Source organism: Ornithorhynchus anatinus, chromosome 11 (assembly GCF_004115215.2).
Source record: "Ornithorhynchus anatinus isolate Pmale09 chromosome 11, mOrnAna1.pri.v4, whole genome shotgun sequence".
NCBI classification, from domain to species: Eukaryota; Metazoa; Chordata; class Mammalia; order Monotremata; family Ornithorhynchidae; genus Ornithorhynchus; species Ornithorhynchus anatinus.
In genome coordinates this window covers 10,974,527-10,993,179 of record NC_041738.1, presented here as the reverse complement: position 1 = coordinate 10,993,179, position 18,653 = coordinate 10,974,527, and the positions used below count along the sequence as shown (strand labels likewise).

Below are 18,653 nucleotides of genomic sequence, written 5' to 3'. Positions count from 1 at the left end.
AACGAGTGGCTATTCCCTAAGCGCTTACTGATTGCTTCCCAGCGTTTATTTTTGCAGGGGCTAAAGGAAAGAACTAAAGATAACACTCGTAGGCTTGGACGAATCTAATTTGAGGTCCTCTCCTGGGCACTGCAGAATGGAAAAATATTCTGAAACAAAGGAAGTTCTTATACGGAGTGGCCCCCGACTCACGCCCAGCCCCTGCTCCCCAAGCAAAGCCACCCTCCCCTCTTCCCCAGCGTTTCCCCCTCCCCCAGAGGTGGGCAGGGCCAGGGAGGGTGACCGCAGGGAGCTGGCGGGGCCAGGTTGGAGAGGGCACCGCTCTTCTAGGCTTACGGTCAGCTGGAGGGCACTGCTGACTGCTGGGAACCGGGGTTTATTTTGAGAAGAAACTTGGAAAACTAAGAGCAGCTACACCCGGGGCCGAGGTAGCCGCCTGCTGCTGTGTTTACATTCAGCAGGGCCTGCGGTGGGTGAGTCACTCCAGCCGAAAAGGTGGGAAGGGGTCGTTTGGGGCGGTGGGCCTCCCCTCCCCAGGTTACGACACCGTGTCCCTGAGCGACCCACCCCCGCCTGCTCCAGATGGGACTGGATCAGGACTGCTCCTGTACCCGGAGGGCAGCCAGACACACATAGCCTCTGGTCACCCGATGGTGGGGAGGGGGAGGTGCCTGGGGGTGCTGGGGGTGCTGGGGGTGCTGGGGGTGAGGAGAGGAGAAGGAGTGAGGGGCAGGCCAGATCTCCTGAGGTGAAGCACTCATATCCTTCCACCGGTCCTTCTGCCTCCCTCGGACTCCTTCCACCTAGAGCATCTGAGAATCCAGGACTCAGAGCATCACCCCGGTTGGTTCCTATCTCTGCTAGGGCCCAAGGCCTAAGCATCTGGACAACGGGGCACCTTTTCCCCTCTAATGTTTTATCGCTCAGGCAGACAGGAATTTCTATCACGCATCTAATCTTGATCTCTCCTGCTTTGATTCAAGCCCATCTCCTCTTTCTCAGCCCTGTCGGGGCATGGGGGCCGACTGAGCAGAAACCCCAGGGAGGGAGAGGGAACCTGCCAGGGTTCACCGATGGCTGTCAGGGCCATGAATTCACTGAGTACCACGCTGAGTAGCATGGTGACTCAGGTAGGATCCTTCTCCCGCCCCTTCACAAGAAAGGAAGAGGGGAGAAGATGCCATAAGGCCCAGTGGAAAGAGTGTGGGACCAGGAATCAGGAGATCTGGCTTCAAAATGCAGTTTGGTCACTGAGCGGCTGTGAGACCTTGGCCAAGTCAATTTACCTCTCTGAATCTCAACTTCAGCAACTGTTAAATGGAGATAAGACAGCTGTTCTCCTTCTCTCTTAAAAATCTTGGAGGTCCATGTGGGTCAGATTTTCTGTTTGATCTGATAATCTGAATCTCCCCCAGCACTCAGCAAAGCACTTTGGCACAGAGGAAGCGTCTAACCAACACACTTGTTATTTTTATTGAGGCAGCTTAGTCATGCCAGGTGTAATGCCATCTCTCCCCAATTACCAGCGCTCCCCACGGGCATTGGCAAGTGGGGAAACTGAGCCCATTAGACCTTCTGGAGGCCCTGGCATGCGCCCCTGCTCTGCCCTCACTGGAGCTGTTTCAAATAATAATAATAATAACTTTGGTACTGGTTATGTACCGCATTGCGGGCCAAGCACTGTCAAGTACGAAGAAAGATTTGATACATCAGAGGAGACTCAGTCCCTGTCCCAAAAGGGTGTCACAGTCCAAGGGGGAAGGAGAACAGTATTTAATCCCCATTTACCAGATGAGGAAACTGAGGCGATGACTAGTTAAATGACCCAACAGGGTCCCCAGTGGAGACGGGGTAGAATGCCCAACCTTGTTCTCTTAATCGAGAGCCGCAACTGCTCTAGTTTCAGCCCCGTCTGTGGCCCCCCACTGTGGCCCCATACCTTTCTGCAGGATCTCCAGATGTTCCCACAGGATGTCACCCACGAAGTCCGGGGCCAACTCCAGGAAACGGTCCTTGCCCAGGGCACACAGGGCAGCGCCATTCATGCAGAACTTCTGGAAATCCACGCCCTTGAGGCTGAACTCACTCACGGCCCACATCACCCAGTCCCGCACATGAGTCTCCGTCCACTGCCGGGGATCTGCGTCGCGGGGGGAGACAGGACCCCCGTGTGAGCTCCCCAAGGGTCCACGGGAGGCTGCCCTGCTGCTCAGACCCGGGGTGCGGGTAGAGCCGCGGCAGCATGGGCTTGCTTACTGGTTTCGAGCATCACCAACAAGCCACCCACAATGTTGTCACCTATTCCACCCACCTTTCCCAGGACCACCCTTGTCCCCCCTCCATCCCTGGTTCACTTGGCTCAGGGAAAACTCAGAAAAAAACAATAAAAAGAGCCCGACAAAGAGAGGCCAAGGACACCGATTTACCATCAGACCTCGTTTCCCCAAGGCCCCGGGGCAGCAAACTGGTGCTTATTTTCCAGTCTGGGATCATAGGCAGTGTGGCCTCCAGTACCATCAGAACTGAGTCCCTCCTTTCCCTCAGGAATTCCCAGGTTTCTCATTCTGACACTCAGCCCAGTTGCATAGTGAAGGTCCAGGGAAGCCAATCCCCCTCTCCTGGACTCCTGCGAAGGGACAATGGGGAGACTAGTGGACTGATCTGATGTCCTTCGGCCCGGGGTTGAGGGTCAGATTGCCACCTTTTTCTCTGCCTTGGGACCTGGCAAGGGGGCGAAGGAGGGTTGGCATGGGGGGACGAGGCTGGAGTCAGGTAAAGGCCAGGCTGGCTCCCTGAGTTGGAAGAGAGCAAGGCTTGTTGCGTCTTCCGAGACCACCAGACCCCTGCTCTTGCCTGCTCTGTGTCTGGCCCGCCCTCACTCAGAGCTCAATCTAGCACCATCTTTGTGTTTTTTCTCACGGTCCCGCGGGCTGGGGTGAACCAGCTCGACTCTCCCCTGGAGCAGAAGTCCATCCCTGGGTCCCCTCCCCATGGAAGGGAGTCCAGCCCATCTTGAGCGGCCTTGCGGGAGGGGGCATGTGGCTGCTGCATTTCCAGACACTGACAAAGTTGTCCCCTGTCCTCTTAGCTCCCATCCCCAACACCCCAAAGGTATTTACTGAATGCTACAGTGTGTAGAGCACCATATTAAGTGCTTGGAAGAGTACAATACAGCAGAATTGGCAGACACAATCACTGCCCTCAAGAAACTTCCAATCCAGAGGGCCGCTCTGTACCTTTGGGGATCCCCAGCCGCTGCTGCTCCTTGCTGAACCCACTGAAAGTGGCTTTCAATGCCTGAGACATCATCTCTTTACTGCTGGGGGTCAACAGGGGAACATCCGCACATTCCATATCTGAAAGAGAAAGAGCAAGAGAATGTAAATGACCACAGCCAGGGTCCTGAGGGTGTTTGTGGAGAGAGGGGGAGAAGAGAGCAGTTAATGAGAACACGGAATAATAATAACAATTATAATGGCATTGGTTAAGCACTTACTATGTGCCAAGCATTGGGGAATCTACAAGGTTCTACAATCTGACTCCCAGGTCCTTGCTCTGCCCGCTAGGCATTCCTGCTTCACTAAGCTTGAGTTTCTAGCAATCCTGATCTCCCCTCTCTTCATCCTTGGCTTTCCCTCTGGGGACCAAGCACAGACCACTCATCCATGAATCTCTCCAACCTTGTAGGCTCGTGGTGGGCAGGTAATGTGCCCATCAACTCTATTGCACTGTACTCTCCCAAGCGCTTAGTACTCTGCACCCAGTAAGTGCTCAGTAAATAAGATTGATTGATTTCTCTGGCTCTCGTGTTCACTAGGGCCAGGGCTGCAACCTAAATCCTTTGATGTTCTCCCCAGATATGAAATCCCGGAAATACCCAATGGAGGGTTCTCGAAAAAAGACCCGAAGCTCAGTTAATCTATACTGTTTCCGTGGACTGATTTCTTCCAAGCCTCAAGCACTGATAATAATAATTATTGTGGTATTTGCCAAGCTCTTACTATGTGCCAGGTACTGTACTAAGTCCTGGGGTGGGTACAAGCCAGTCAGGTTGGACAGAGTCCCTGTCCCGCAAGGGGCTCACAGTCTTAATCCCCATTTTACAGATGAGGTAACTGAGGCCCGGAGAAGTGAAGTGACTTGCCCTAGGCCACAAAGCAATCTAGTGGCAGAGCCGGGATTAGAACCCATGACCTTCTGAGTCCCAGGCCTGTGCTCTATTCACTACGCTGTTCTGTTTCCCGATCCATGCTAGTATAGTGGCATCCAGGCACCAGTGGTCTAACCTGTGACCCAGCACCTGGAAATCCAGGAAAGTAGGGTCTACCACAACCCCAAACTCCATGGACACTGTTTCCTACTAAGCTTCAGCAGGGACGGTTGACTGATTGAGTTGGAGAACTCTGGGGAGAGTCAGGGGGAGGGCAATGAAGAGGCTGGCACGACAGAGATGAAGGCCGATGGGCAGATTTTGGGCATCAAGAAAAATTATTTTCTGTGGCCAGAGAAGGAAGGCACCTGTTAGATGGCCCAATTCCCTCCACTATGGGCACGGAACCATGCTGAAGGGTTAGCTAAGGGAGCAATGGCAAGAAGCTATGTTGGATGCTTGAAAATGAAAATAAATTCCCAGAGACTGGAGGCATTGGGTTAAGGAGAGTGCTAGAAAATCCAGCCTCTACCACCTGGGACAACTCTGAGCTGGCAGTGACTCTGGTGGGCATTTCTGGTGCCCTGGAAAAGAGGGCCCGCTGCAGTCACAGACCAGCCAGGCCTCCAGTGTAGGCCAGGATGTGGAGCCCTTGTCCCTGCCAGAGAAACTGGCACAAGGCAAGTCGGGTCACCTCAGGACAGACCTGAAGATCCAGGGGGAAAATCGGCGGGCCAGCCAGGAAGGCTGACCGAAATCTGGAAAATCCCAGATTGTAAGAGGGGGAGGTGGGGAAGAGGGGAGGAGAAGGGGGCGGGGGGTGGCGGGAGGTGGGGAGTCACAGATTGCCCAGCCCATCAAACAATGGAGAAATCCAGTGAGTCACTGGAACATGCACACTTGGTCCCCAGAGACCAGGCGGCCTGGAAGGCTAGCTCAGAAACTTAAACCCTCGGGGGAAAACGCAAGAGAGGGCAGCACCCTTTAGCCTGCGTGGGAAGGGTTTATGATCCAGCACTGAACCAGTTAAGGGTCCCTCCCCTCACCCACCAGGCCGGCTCAGGTTCTCCTTCAGATTTACGATTCGCTGATATGGCTTTTACTGCAGGCGGAAGTTGGACTGGCCAGCACATGTGGAAAACACAACGCAGGCCAAGAGGCTGAGCCGGGGAAGGGGGGTGGGGAGAGGAGAGCCCGGAGCACTGGGAGAGGGGGAGGGGGTGGCCGCAGAGCTGCCAGGAGGATTTCTCCTGGCTCTGGGGGCTTGGAAGAGATTCATTCATTTATTCATTCATTCGTACCTATTGAGCGCTTACTGTGCGCAAAGCACTTCACTAAGCACTTGGGAAAATACAACACAAGAACAAACAGACACAGTCCCTTCCCACAAAGAGCTCACAGTCTAGAGGAGAGCCAGCTCTCTGAGGGAGAGAATCAGCATGGTCTAGTAGATAGAGCACGGCCCTGCATGTCAGAAGGACCGGGGTTCTAATCCCTCTGCCGCTTGTTTGCTGTGTGACCTGGGGCGATTCACTTATTTTCTCTCTGCCTCAGTTACCTCATTTGGAAAATGAGGGAAGCAGCGTGGCTCAGTGGAAAGAGCACGGGCTTTGGAGTCAGGGCTCATGAGTTTGAATCCCAGCTCTGCCACTTGTCGGCTGTGTGACTGTGGGCAAGTCACTTAACTTCTCTGTGCCTCAGTTCCCTCATCTGTAAAATGGGGATTAAGACTGTGAGCCCCACGTGGGACAACCTGATTCCCCTGTGTCTCCCCCAGTGCTTAGGACAGTGCTTGGCACATAGTAAGCGCTTAACAAATACCAACATTATTATTAAAATGGGAATTAAGACTGTGAGCCCCATGTGGGATAGGGACTTGATTAGTTTGTATCTACCCCAGTTCTACCCAGTTCTTAGAACATTGTTTGGCACATAATAAGTCCTTAACAAATACCATCATCATTATTATTAGAGAGCCCTCCAGCTGGAAGGGGAGACCAAGGCTTGGGGAGTGGGGAAAGGCCTAGGGGAACCGAGCTCCCCACACTGTGGAAATGCTCTCTAAACACTTAGGTGTGACTAAGTTGACTCCTCCACCAAGTCCTCGCTTCCAGCCTACAGGTCTGGGGTCTCCAGTCTCAGCTGGGAGGATCCGGGCCAGGCCACGCTTGCTGTCATCACAGACTGTCCCAGACTCCTGTTCATCACTCCAGACTGCCAGATTCCAGCTGGGCCCAGATCTGCCCTGCTTTGGATGTGGCGAATCCCCCTCAGTGGAGGACAGAGACATCTCAGCTGATCGGGCCTGCTTAGCACACCTGGCCCTGGACGTTCAGTGACGTTCAGTGACGTCAACCCCCACGCCCTCGATCCCAGCCCTCCGGCCCATGGGGGTCAGACTCTACCCTCTACCATTCGAAGCAGCATGGCCTAAAGGAAAAATCACATGCCAGAGAGCCAGAGGGCCTGAGTTCTAATCCTGGCTTTGCCAATTGTCTGCTAGGTGACCTTAAGCAAGTCACTTAGCTTCTCTGTGCCTCAGTTTCCTCATATTTAAAATGGGGATTCAATACTGGTTCAATAAATGCCATATTTATTGAGCCCTTTCAGTGTGCAAAGCACTGTACTAAATGCTGGGAAGAGTACAATGTGCCTGTTTATTATTATAGCATACTCTCCCATGCACTTAGTACAGTGTTCTACACAGTAAGTGCTCAATAAATACCACTGACTGACTGACTACACTATAACAGATTTGGTAGACATTTCCTGCCCACAAGGAGCTTCCGTCTAAAGAAGTCTGTTCTCCCTCACACTTTAACTCTGAGCCCCATGTGGGGCAGGGACTGTGTGACTTCATCAACTTGTATCTACCTCAATGCTAGATCAGAGCTTGACACATAGTAAGCATTGTCTCCTCCTCTAGTCTGAAAGCTCCTTATAGGCAGGGAACGTGACTGAGAATTTTGTTGTCTTGTACACTCCCAAGAGCTTAGTACAGTGGTCTGCACATAGTAAGTGATCAATATATGTGATTGACTGAATTAACAAATGCCATTATCATCATTAGTATCAAGTGCCCCATCAGTTACTTATTTTGACTACCCTATTGGTTAATATATTGAAGTCTATCTCCCTTATTGAAATGGAAGCTCTTTGTGGTCAAGGAACATATCAATGGCCTTTCCCAAGCATTAAGCACAGTGTGTACACAGTAAAGACCATGACTACTACTACTCTTGCCTTTCTTCAAGGATCTTCCACCTCATCCCTATTAGATCTCATTAATCCCACCACTTCCTGTTCTGAGGGAACCATGTTCAGCTTCTCTGTCCAGAAGGTGGGATCAAAAGAGTCCCATGAGGGATACTGACTGAATCTCACCTGATGATCTTTTATCTGCCCCAGAACTTAGTACAATGCTTGACATATAGTAGGCCTTTGACAAATATTATTATTATTATTGTTATACCAATTTGGGACCATTTTGCCACCCTTCCTAGACTTACCAACAGATCAGTTTTTTAATGGTATATGTGAAGCACTTACTGTGTGCCACATCATGTACTAAGCACTGGGGTAGATATGAGCTAATCAGGTTGGCCATAGTCCATATTCCACATGGATCTCATGGGCTTAATCCCCATTTTACAAATAAGGTAACTGATGCCCAGAGAAGTTAAGCGACTTGCCCAAGGATAATGGTGGAGCCAGAATTAGAACTCAGGTCCTTCTGACTACTAGGCTCATGATCTATTCACTAGGCCATGCTGCTTCTCTGATGTATCAAAAGACAGATGAGTTCAGAGCCCTGGACTAAGCCCTTGGGAGAGCAAAAAGACATGGTCCCTGTCCTCTACAGGCTTATAATCAAATGGAGAAGACAGATGAAAACGATTGACAGGTTGGGCTGTGGAGGAACTATTCAAGGGGAAAGCAGATGGTTCGTTCCAAGAGCACGGCCAGACCTGAGATAGCCAAGGACCAGGCCTTAGGGTTGGAGTCCCTTCTGCACCTTCCTCCTTTCCCAACACCTAAATTTGTTTCAGCCCCTGGACCCTGCTACTGCATCTGGTGGTTTCTGCTATTCTCCTGAAGAGGAAGGGATATTTCCCTAATTCACTCAGAGCATCACTGCAGGAGCAGGGTCCCTGGCTCTCTCCAGGGCTTCTGTGTAACTTGGGATAAGTCATTTTGCTCCTCTGGTCCTCAGTCTCTTTATCTGTAAAATGGGAAAAATAATAATAATTGTGGAATTTGTTAATTGCTATGTGCCAAGCTCTGTTCTAAGCACTGAGGTAGATATAAGATAATCCAGTGGAGGACAGTCCCTGTTCCACATAGGGTTTACAGTCTTAATCCCCACTTTACAGATGAGGGAACTGAAGCACAGAAGAAATGAAGTGACTTGCCCAAGGTCACACAGCAAACACACAGCAGAGCCAGGATTAGAATGCACGATATCTGACTCCCAGGCCTGTGCTTTTCCTACTAAGCCACTCTGTTTCCTAGCGTGCATAAGATACATACCCACCGCAGCCCCAGGGCTGAACTCTACTTTCTGAGTGGTAAGTGTGAGGCAGAACGATGCGTGGGAAATGTAGCAACAGTGTTTTCACTCTATTTTAGTTTCAAGGGAGACATACAGTCATAATAAGGGCGATCTAGACTGTCATCTCCTTGTGGACAGGGAGGGTATAATAGTATGCTGTACTCTCCCAAGCGCTTAATACAGTGCAGAGCAGTAAGTGCTCAGTAAGTATTATTTATTTATTTAATAGTATTTATTGAGTGCTTACTATGTGCAGAGCACTGTACTAAGAGCTTGGAACGTACAATTCAGTAACAGATAGAGACAATTCCTGCCCATTGACGGGCTTACAGTCTAATCGATTATTAATTGACTGATCATTTACGGAGGGCTTTCTGTGTATCAAGCATTGGGATAAGCACTGAAGCAGATATAGACAATCAGATCGGACCCAAAACCCATCTCACAGAGGGCTCACAGTTGAAAAGGGACAGAGAGCCGGCATCTTATTCCCATATGACAGTTGAGGAAAGCTCATTCGTGGGCCAGGAATGTGTCGATCAAATCTGCTGTATTCTTCTACAGTATTCTCCTAAGCACTTAGTATAGTGTTCTGCCCACAGTAAGTGCTCAATAAATCCTATTCACGCCTACAGCATGGACCCGGCAGTCAGAATCACCTGTGTTTTAATCCCAACTCCTCCTTAAATCTGCTATGTGACCTTGGGCAAGTCACTTCACTTCTCTGGGCCTCACTTCACCTCATCTGCAAAATGGAGATTAAGAGTGCAAGCCCCATGTGGGACAGGGACTGTGTCTAACCTGATTAACTTATCTACCCCAGCACTTAGAATAGTGGTTGGCTCATAGTAAGAATTTAGCAAGTAGTGCTTTGCACACCGTAAGTGCTCAATACAAGCGATTGAAGTACCATTATTATTATTATTATTATTATTAAGTGAGTGAATGACTTTCCCCTTCCCATCTCCAGAAGGAGCTGAATTATTCACCGATCTGGCAAGGTCCATTGTCAAACAAGGAGCCTCTTTCCAGTCGCCTTTCCTTCTTCCAGGTAGGGAGATGGGGGGCCACTATCAGCTTTTTCCCTCCAGAGCAGGGCAGATGAGATAGGGAAATCAGTCTTGCTCTTTACCTGTTAGAAGTCCTACTGGGAGTGAACCCCATATCAAAAGTCTCCAGCCACCTACTTGCTAAAGGGACAAGATGTTTAGATGAAGGCCACTGGCCTATGAAACTCCATCCACCTCTAGAAGAACTATCCCCTTTGAAGCAACATGGCCTAGTGGAAAGAGTCATGGCCTGGGAGTCAGAGAACCTGAGTTCTCATTCCAGTTCTGACACTTTTTTTTTAAATGGTGCTTGTTAAGTGCTGACTATGTGCCAGGCACTGTACTAAACTCTGGGATAGAAATGAGCTAATCAGGTTGGGCACAGAACCATGTCCCAGATGGGGTTGACAGTCTTAATCCCCATTTTACGGATGAGCTGAGGACCAGAGAAGTGAACTAATTTGCGCAAGGTCACGCAGCAGACAAGTGGTGGAAGATGGAATTAGAACCCAGATCCTTCTGACTCCCAGGCCCGTGCTCTACTAGGTCATGCTGCTGCTAGGCTACTTGTCTGCTGTGTGACCTTGGGCATATCACTTATCTTCTCTGTGCCTCAATTATCTCATCTGTAAAATGGGGATTAAGATGGTGAGTGCTTTGTAGTACAGTGTAGTACACTGCACTATAGAGTGTAGTGGAGTATAGTAAGCACTCAATAAATATGACTGAATGAAAATATGATTGAATGAACAGGGACTGTGTCCAACCCGATCATCTTAAATCTTCCCTATTACTTAGTAAAGTGCCTGGAACATAGTAAGTGCTAACAAATACCATTAAAACAAAAAACAAACAGTGTAGGATATCCCAGTTCCTGGCCAGGTACACTCAATTAATAGACTAGAGGAATGTATGAATTGCCTACTGCCTGCAGAGCACTGTACTAAGCACCCAGGAGAAGCCCAACAGAAACAAGATGCTCATTCCCTGCCCTTGAGGAGCTTCCAATCTGATAGGAGAGGTAGACAGGCCCAAAATTGTTCACCAAGACAGCATGAGTAGGGATCAGACCAGATCACCACTGGTACTAGTGCACATAGTGCACACTAGTGCACTAGTGAGAAGCAGCGTGGCACAGTGGAAAGAGCCCGGGCTTTGGAGTCAGAGGTCATGAGTTCGAATCCCAGCTCGGCCACTTGTCAGCTGTGTGACTGTGGGCAAGTCACTTAACTTCTCTGTGCCTCAGTTCCCTCATCTGTAAAATGGGGATTAAGACTGTGAGCCCCACGTGGGACAACCTGATTCCCCTGTGTTTACCCCAGCGCTTAGAACAGTGCTCTGCACATAGTAAGAGCTTAACAAATACCAACATAACAGGATCAAAGAGCTGAATACATCATTTAATGACTACATAAAAATATCCATGTTTGATGCTCTGAGTAGAAGAATGGCAGCATTCCAGGAGGCTGTTGGATGGATGTGAGTGCAAACAGTCCCCTTGCTCAGGTCCCCACTGACCCACTAGCCCTTCTCCTGCTCTCACCTGCCCGAGCCAGTCTCTTGCCGCCATTCCTCTTCGTCTACTCCCGCCATCCAAGCCTTCCCCGGTTTCCCCAGGCTCTCTCCCCCCTGGCTTTGGGATTCATGGGATGGACCTTCCCAAAGAATCTACCCCCGGCCAGAGGCAGAGGCAGGAAATGGGGATAATTTCTCATGGTCCCCTTCCATGGGTACACCCCAGAAACCCTATCAGGAGAGACAGAGCACTGCCTGGAAGATCTGGAGAGTGGACAAGATGCTTTGCCTTGGAGAGGGTGTGCCCACTGCTTGGAGCCAGACAAGAGAGGTTTTGGCCAGCCACGATGTGGAGGGAAGAGAAAAATCAATCAATGGTACATATTAATGGTACATACCGTGGGCAGACCACTGTAATAAATGCTCGGGAGAGTATAAACCAATAGAGTTGGTTGACACATTCCCTGCCCCCAGGGAACTTAGAGTATAGAAAATCCATCCTCATCCACTCTCCCTTCCCATTTTTTGCATCCATGGAAACATTAATAGCTCCCAGCATAAGATCCTTGAGGTCAGGGACCTGCTTCTGTTATACTTCCCCAAGTGCTTGCTTAGAACAGTACTTCAGGGTCATAAATTGACTGATGTCATGATTAATGGGTCCTCAACTGTGGCTATCCCTATTGGGGAGTGGAAGAAAGAGAAATAATGGGGAGAGTCTCTGGTAAAGAAGGAGAATTTGGAATAAGGAACTTGTCTGTAAACCGACTCCAGCTCTGGCCTCTTGGCATTGGGTAGAAAATTGGCTGCACCATGGCATTAACTCCTAACTTCCTGCCACGAGGAGGTCAAACTACTCAAAGGTTGGACATGAAGGAAATGTGGCCAGGTGGATAGAACCTGGAACTGAGAGATGGGAGACCCAGGTACTTAATCCCAGGTCTGGCACTGGCCTGCTGGGTGGCCTTGGTCAAGTCTTTTAACCTCTCTGGGTCTGAGTTTGCTCATCTGTTAAATGGGAATGACACCTCTTCTACCTCCCCCTTGGATTGTGAGCTCCGTGAGGGACGGGGGCTGTGTCTCATCTGATTATTGTGTATCTACCCCAGTGCTCAACCCAACATTTAATAAATACCAGACTGAATGAACTGTGCGTATGTGAAGCCTTAACTCCACACCAAACCAGACCTGCCACTGAACAGGGGCAAAGGGACAAATTAGTTAATCAATCAACCACTGGTACTTGTAGAGGGCTTGGTAAGTGCATAGCACTGTACTAGGCGCTTGGGAGAGTACAATTCAACAGAATTGCACACACATTCCTGCCCATAATGCGCTTACAGACTAAAGTCTCTTTCTCCTTGGATTGTGCTCTGCTAAGCTTCCCATCGGTCACTTGGGCAACTTTTCATTTGTGACTCTGCTGCCCTATAGAAGGACACCTCCTAATTATCACCTCAAACTAGAAGGTGGGAGGAATGGCATTTCTGGGATCTGATTGGCTGATCTTCCTCTCACCCTTGCCAGTCATTAGCCAGTGTTTCTTGGTTACACCACCGTCGGTAGGTGATTGGGACCAGCATTGGTGGCCTCTCCCTTCTCAAGCTACACGGGAACCAGCTGGGATCTGCTGCCTCTTGGGTCAATGTCCAGGGCCAGGCCATCAAAGGGTGGGCCGCTCTTCCTGAGCTTAGCCAATGGGAAATTAGCAGAGGCCTGAAGCAGGGCAGCAGTGCCCCTAAGTGCTTAGTGCCCCTGCAGGGGAGGGACCCAAGGGACACAGCTCAGGGGAGCCCCATGACTGAATGCTTGTTTCCTTCAGGGAATTTTCAGGCAGGGCAAAAAGGCAGCATACATAACTCCAGGATGTCTTCCCCAGTTCATTCTAAGCATCTCAAATCCCATCAGCCCTTAGCATTCAGTACTCACACTGGATGCTCGATGACTTGACCCACACTGTTTCACCCTTACAGGTTCACATTACATGGTGCATTTCATCTTTAATCTTTACAAGGCTCCCCTGGATTGGAGGCTTCCCGAGGGCAGGTAATGGATGTCTTGCTTTTGGTATATTCTCCCAAAGGATTAATACAGTGCTCCACACTAGGTAGGTACTAGATGAATAGCGATGACAATGGAAGCCGTAGGCCACCGTTGATCCAGTCAAGAAGACTTCAGAGTCAATCAATCAATCAAAGGTATTTATTGAGCACTTACTCTGTACGGAGCACTGCACTAAGTGCTTACAACATTACAGTATAGTAGAGCTGGTAGACATGATCCCTGCCCTCAAGGAGTTTAGGAGCCTACATGGAGGAGTTTATTGTAGTGCTAGTGTTTGGTGCTGGAATAAGACTTTGAACCCCATGTCTGCAACCGATAAGCTTGTATCTACCCCAGTGCTTAGTACAGTGCCAGGCATACAGTAAGTGCTTAACAAATACCACAAAGATTTATTTTTAAAATCTGGGTGAACCTTCTGCCCCTCAGTTTCCCACCCTCCCCCCACCCCACATGATGGCTGGGCTGGAGAAACAGGCCAGGGAAGGCAACCCTTAGCCCAGCTCTTGCCCTGTGAGGCAGTGATGTCATACAGAACCTCTGAGGGAAATCTGCAGGACCAAAAGCATGTCCCTGAGGGAGACGCCCTCCTCCTTTGCTACAGAGCTGCTACCATCATCTTCTTCACTTTCCCTTCCAGAGCACCTCTGGGCATGGGCGCCATCTCTGAGCCATGGCCCTTGGCACAATGGAAACTGTGGACCGGAGGCGGGGGCCTTGAGCGGAGCCGGCTGTGGGCAGGCCCCGGTGTCCCGGGGACTGAGCATCTGTTCCTTGTCGAGCAGCCTCGAACCAGGGCCGGGTGCGTGAACATCTGTAGGAAGTGACCTCAGTCTCTCTCCGTCCTGGCCCCCACCCCATCTACATCCCCCTCCCCTGTAAGGAGGTTTGGACATGTTTCTAGCCCTGGAGCCCGGCATGCTCTGTGACTCATCAGCCTCACACATGGCTCCAATGAGCCCCGCAGGCTGAGGGAGCAGCAGAGTTCGCCCCTCGAGGGCCTAGCCTGCCAACTCTGCTCTCGTCTGCAGGCTTCTCCAGTCTGCCAGTCACCCAGATGGCCAGAGTTTCTTCGAATGGTCAGACCCATTTCTTTTCTGCTCCCTCCCCCTCAGACCTGAGGTGCCCAGCTGGAATCAGTTCCAGGTATAGGACTGACCCTTCCACACTATTCCACTGGGCCTCCTCCAGAGATCCCAGGAATGAGACCATCCTCTTGCCTCCTGCATTGAACCCTCTCAGGCTTGGGAGTCAAAAGGAGCTGGGTTAGAGAAATAGCATGGCCTAATGGATAGAGCATGGACCCGTGAGTCAGATGGACCTGGGTTCTAATCCTAGCTCCACCAATTGTCTGCTGTGTGACTTTGGGCAAGTCAATTCAATTCTCTGGGCCTCAGTTCCCTCATCTGCATAATGGAGATTTAATATCTGTTCTCCCTCCTACTAAGACACTGAGGCCCTTGTGGGACCTGATTATCTTGTATCTACCTCAGTGTCTAGGACATACTAAGTGCTTAACAAATACCACAATCATTATTATTATTAATTAATCCCAGATCCACCACTTGTCTGCTGTGTGACCTTGGGCTACTCATTTAAATTCTTCATGCCTCCATTACCTCATCTATAAAATGGGGATGAAGACTGTGAGCCCCATGTATGTCATGAACTGTGTTTAACCTGATTAACTTGTTTTTAACCCAGAGCATAGTATAGTGCCTGGCACACAGTTAGTGCTTAACAAATACTATAAAAATAAAATTAAAAAAACCTAGATCTGGAAGGGTCAACTAATCCAGGTCCCTGCCTCCAGATTGGTGAAAACCTAAACCACTCAAGATGGCTGGGGATCTGTAGCTTCATATGTTCTGCCTTTAGGGTAAATATACATGTTTTTTTATTTATATATACATAATTTTGAGGCTTAGCAGAGAACAGGACTGAGTCAGGAAACCTGGGTTCAAAACCCAGCTCCTTCACTAGCCTACTGAATGACCTTGGTCTTGTCATTTCATTTATCTGTGCCCCAGTTTCCTCATCTGTAAAATGGAGATTAAATGCCTGTTCTCCTTCACCCACTAAACTGAGAGTTCCATGTGGGACAGGGACTGTGACTGATCTGATGCTGTTATATCTACCCCAGCACTTAGAAATGAGCTTGGCAAAGAGTGAGCACTTACCAATTACCACATTGATAATATTTGACTATTTTTATCTGGGAACTCAGTGATTGAATACTCAAACACCACTATTCCATTATTGTTATTATTACTGTTATATAGGAGTTTCATTCTGATGTGTTCACCCTGCTTCCCAAGGTAGCCTCTTCTGTCCTCCAGCATTTATGATCCCCAACTCATTCCTCATTCCTTGTGCACTCTCCCAAGTGTTCTTCACAATGCCTTTAAGGCTGATAAAGCACCACCCAATTTCATGTCAAAGTGGATCTGAACTGCTGGAAGCTTTTCGTATGACTTCTAGGTCTGTCTCATTCGATCTATAGATAGATCGATGGTATTCATCTCCCAATTGGCAGATGCTGATTGTGGGCAAAGAATGTATATATTTAGTGTTATATTGTACTCTCCCAAGCACTTAATACAGTACTCTGCACAGAGTAGGCGCTTGATAAATATGATTGATTGAATGAATGAAAGGAGGGACACAAGCCTGCCCTCAGGGAGCTTTGAGTCTTGAGCTCTCCTGTTCCATCACCCTGGAAACCTCATCGGCTTCCCGCCGACCTCCCTGCTGACAACAGGGACGTATCCTGCAGCCCCTTCATGGGTGTGGAGAGGGGTGGGCAGTTTGGCAGCTCCAAGGTCAGCAGGGGGAGGGAATCAAGGCCTCCCCGACACCCAGTTGACATCTCAAGCCCCTCAGACGCCCCTCTTTCCTAGCCGATCCAGGCCGTCTGCCCTGCCGGAGAGAACGTCTCCTTCCACCCGCCACCCATCATCTGAAATGGTTTTCTTGTCACTTGCTGCCTCCCTCCTCCAGTACTTTCAGCAGCAAATGCCGAGCACCCGCAGCGTCCCGCCCTCCCCTAACCTGCACCCTTTTTCAGTCTGAAAAGTTCTGCCGACAGCTATGTAGGCTAAGCCTTGAGCAGAAGAAAGATGTCACCTACAGATAAAAACCCAAATACAATCAGCTCTCGTTGCTCTGAGGTGCAATTTCAAGGAAATATGACCCATGTTATTTGAATTCTTGTAGCTAGGGTGCTTCAATTATTATGGGTTTGAGATGGAGCCAAAGTCTAAGATGCCTCTTCTCTTTAAACCAGGCAGTCTCACTTGGTAAGGGATAAACCATCATTCAGTCAGTCAAGGGTATTATAAAGTGCACAACATAATAATGTTGGTATTTTTTAAGCGCTTACTATGTGCAGAGCACTGTTCTAAGCGCTGGGGTAGACACAGGGGAATCAGGTTGTCCCACGTGGGGCTCACAGTCTTAATCCCCATTTTACAGATGAGGGAACTGAGGCACAGAGAAGTTAAGTGACTTGCCCACAGTCACACAGCTGACAAGTGGCAGAGCTGGGATTCGAACTCATGAGCCCTGACTCCAAAGCCCGTGCTCTTTCCACTGCGCCACGCTGCTTCTCAACGTTAAGAGCAATGAGATTACTACTGGTTAAGAGTAATGAGACCCTCTTACTACTAATGCAATTCGTACCACTAGTACTACTTCTCCTACTATTGCTGCTCATACTCCTACTCCTTCTCCTAGTACTCTTCTTACTCCTCCTCCTCATCGTACTACTTCCACTACTATCTGCGCTACTCCCACTACTACTAAAAGCATTTTGATCTAGTAGAAAGGGCCTGGGCTTGGGAGTCAGAGGGATATGCATTCTAATCCTGGATCTGCCACTTTTCTGCTGTGTGACCTTGGGCAGATCACCTAAGTTCCCTGGGCCTCAGTTACTTCAGCTGTAAAATGGAGACTAAAACTGCAAGCCCCATGTGGGCAGGGACTGTGTCCAACCTGACTAGGTTGTGTCTAACCCAGTCCTTAGTAGAGTGGTTGGCACAAAGTAAGCACTTAACAAATACCAGTTTCTATTATTGCTACTCCTACTCCTACTATTACTGGAGAAGCAGACTGGCTTAGTGGAAAGAGCACAGGTTTGGGAGTCAGAGGTCGTGGGTTCTAATCCTGGCTCCTCCACTTATCAGCTATGTGACTTTGAGCAAGTAACAACTTTCAGTGTTTCAGTTACCTCATCTGTAAAATGGGGATTAAGTCTGTGAGCACCATGTGGGACAACCTGATTACCTTGTTTCTACCTCAGTGCTTAGAACAGTTCTTGGCACCCAGTAAGTGCTTAACAAATACCATCATTATTATTATACTGCGACTCCTTCTCTTACTCCTACTGCTACTCCTACTTCTAGTGCTAGTCATACTCCTACTCCTCTTATTGCTATCACTACTACTAGGAGTACAGTCCTCAGGGGATCCTTAAAAAGATGATGACCCAAACATAGTGGAAGAGTTCAATCCTTTCCCTTCTGAACCCCCTACGTCTCATTGATAAAGCCGCCCCAGCTTTGCCAATCAGGCCCTCACCACTGGTCAGACACAGTTGTTGCTCACCATCCCTCGGAATTTCAAGTGCTTATTATGGTGCTCTGCACAAAGTAAGCACTCAACAAATATGATTCATTGACTGACTGACAAATATCTTCTATCTAGGTGACCTACCACCCTGAAGCAGCAACGCCAAGAGGAGACAGACGTCTAATTCTCCCAGAAGTCTTTCAGGAGGGAAGATGCTTTAGGTTTTGCTCTGCCCGGGATGACATGGCTTCAGGCAGTCAGGCAGTCAGTCATATTTATTGAGTGCTTATTGTGTGTACAGCACTGTACTAAATGCTTGAAAGAGGTCAATATTACAATAAACAGACACATTCCTTGCCCACAAGGTTACAATCTAGAAGGGGAGGTCCCAACCAACTCTAGGGTGCTTATTGCTGCAACTGGCTATTGTGACTCCTAGCCTAAGGGAGCTTTAGGCTTGGAAGATCTCATTAGGCTACTCTGCCTCGTAGGATGTTGGTAGATTAGATTGGCCCATTTACTCTCTCCCAACATCTAAATCTTAGCAGGGTGAGAGCGAGAGAGGGGCTGCAGAACATTTGAGGTCCTCATTTACCCTTTAACATTTCTTCTTCAAGAGGCATTAAACTTGGGACAGGGATTATCCCTGACTGCTCCCCAAAATGCAGTGATCCTGAGAAGCAGTGTGGTCTTGTGGAAAGCGCAAAGGGCTGGAAGTCAGAGAAGGGGTGTTCTAATCCCTCTTCTGCCACTAGCC

The 18,653-nt window shown here is 49.2% G+C and overlaps 1 protein-coding gene and 1 long non-coding RNA gene across 5 annotated transcripts in view; one reads left to right on the top strand and one right to left on the bottom strand.

Moving 5' to 3' along the window:
- Positions 1-18,653, bottom strand: part of ETS1 (ETS proto-oncogene 1, transcription factor) — a 162,424-nt gene that overhangs the window by 28,085 nt on the left and 115,686 nt on the right. For all 4 annotated transcript variants that reach the window (XM_029075408.2, XM_029075405.2, XM_029075407.2 and 1 more), the window contains 2 exons: positions 3,237-3,356; positions 1,940-2,140 (listed from right to left, as the gene is read on the bottom strand). In XM_029075408.2, the coding sequence (XP_028931241.1) occupies positions 1,940-2,140; positions 3,237-3,356 (321 nt within the window). The remainder of the gene's footprint in view (positions 1-1,939; positions 2,141-3,236; positions 3,357-18,653) is intronic.
- On the top strand, positions 321-18,617 carry LOC114815084. Its single transcript, XR_003762865.1, has 4 exons — positions 321-473; positions 13,240-13,312; positions 13,968-14,129; positions 18,032-18,617. It is a non-coding gene; the product is annotated as an uncharacterized LOC114815084 (long non-coding RNA).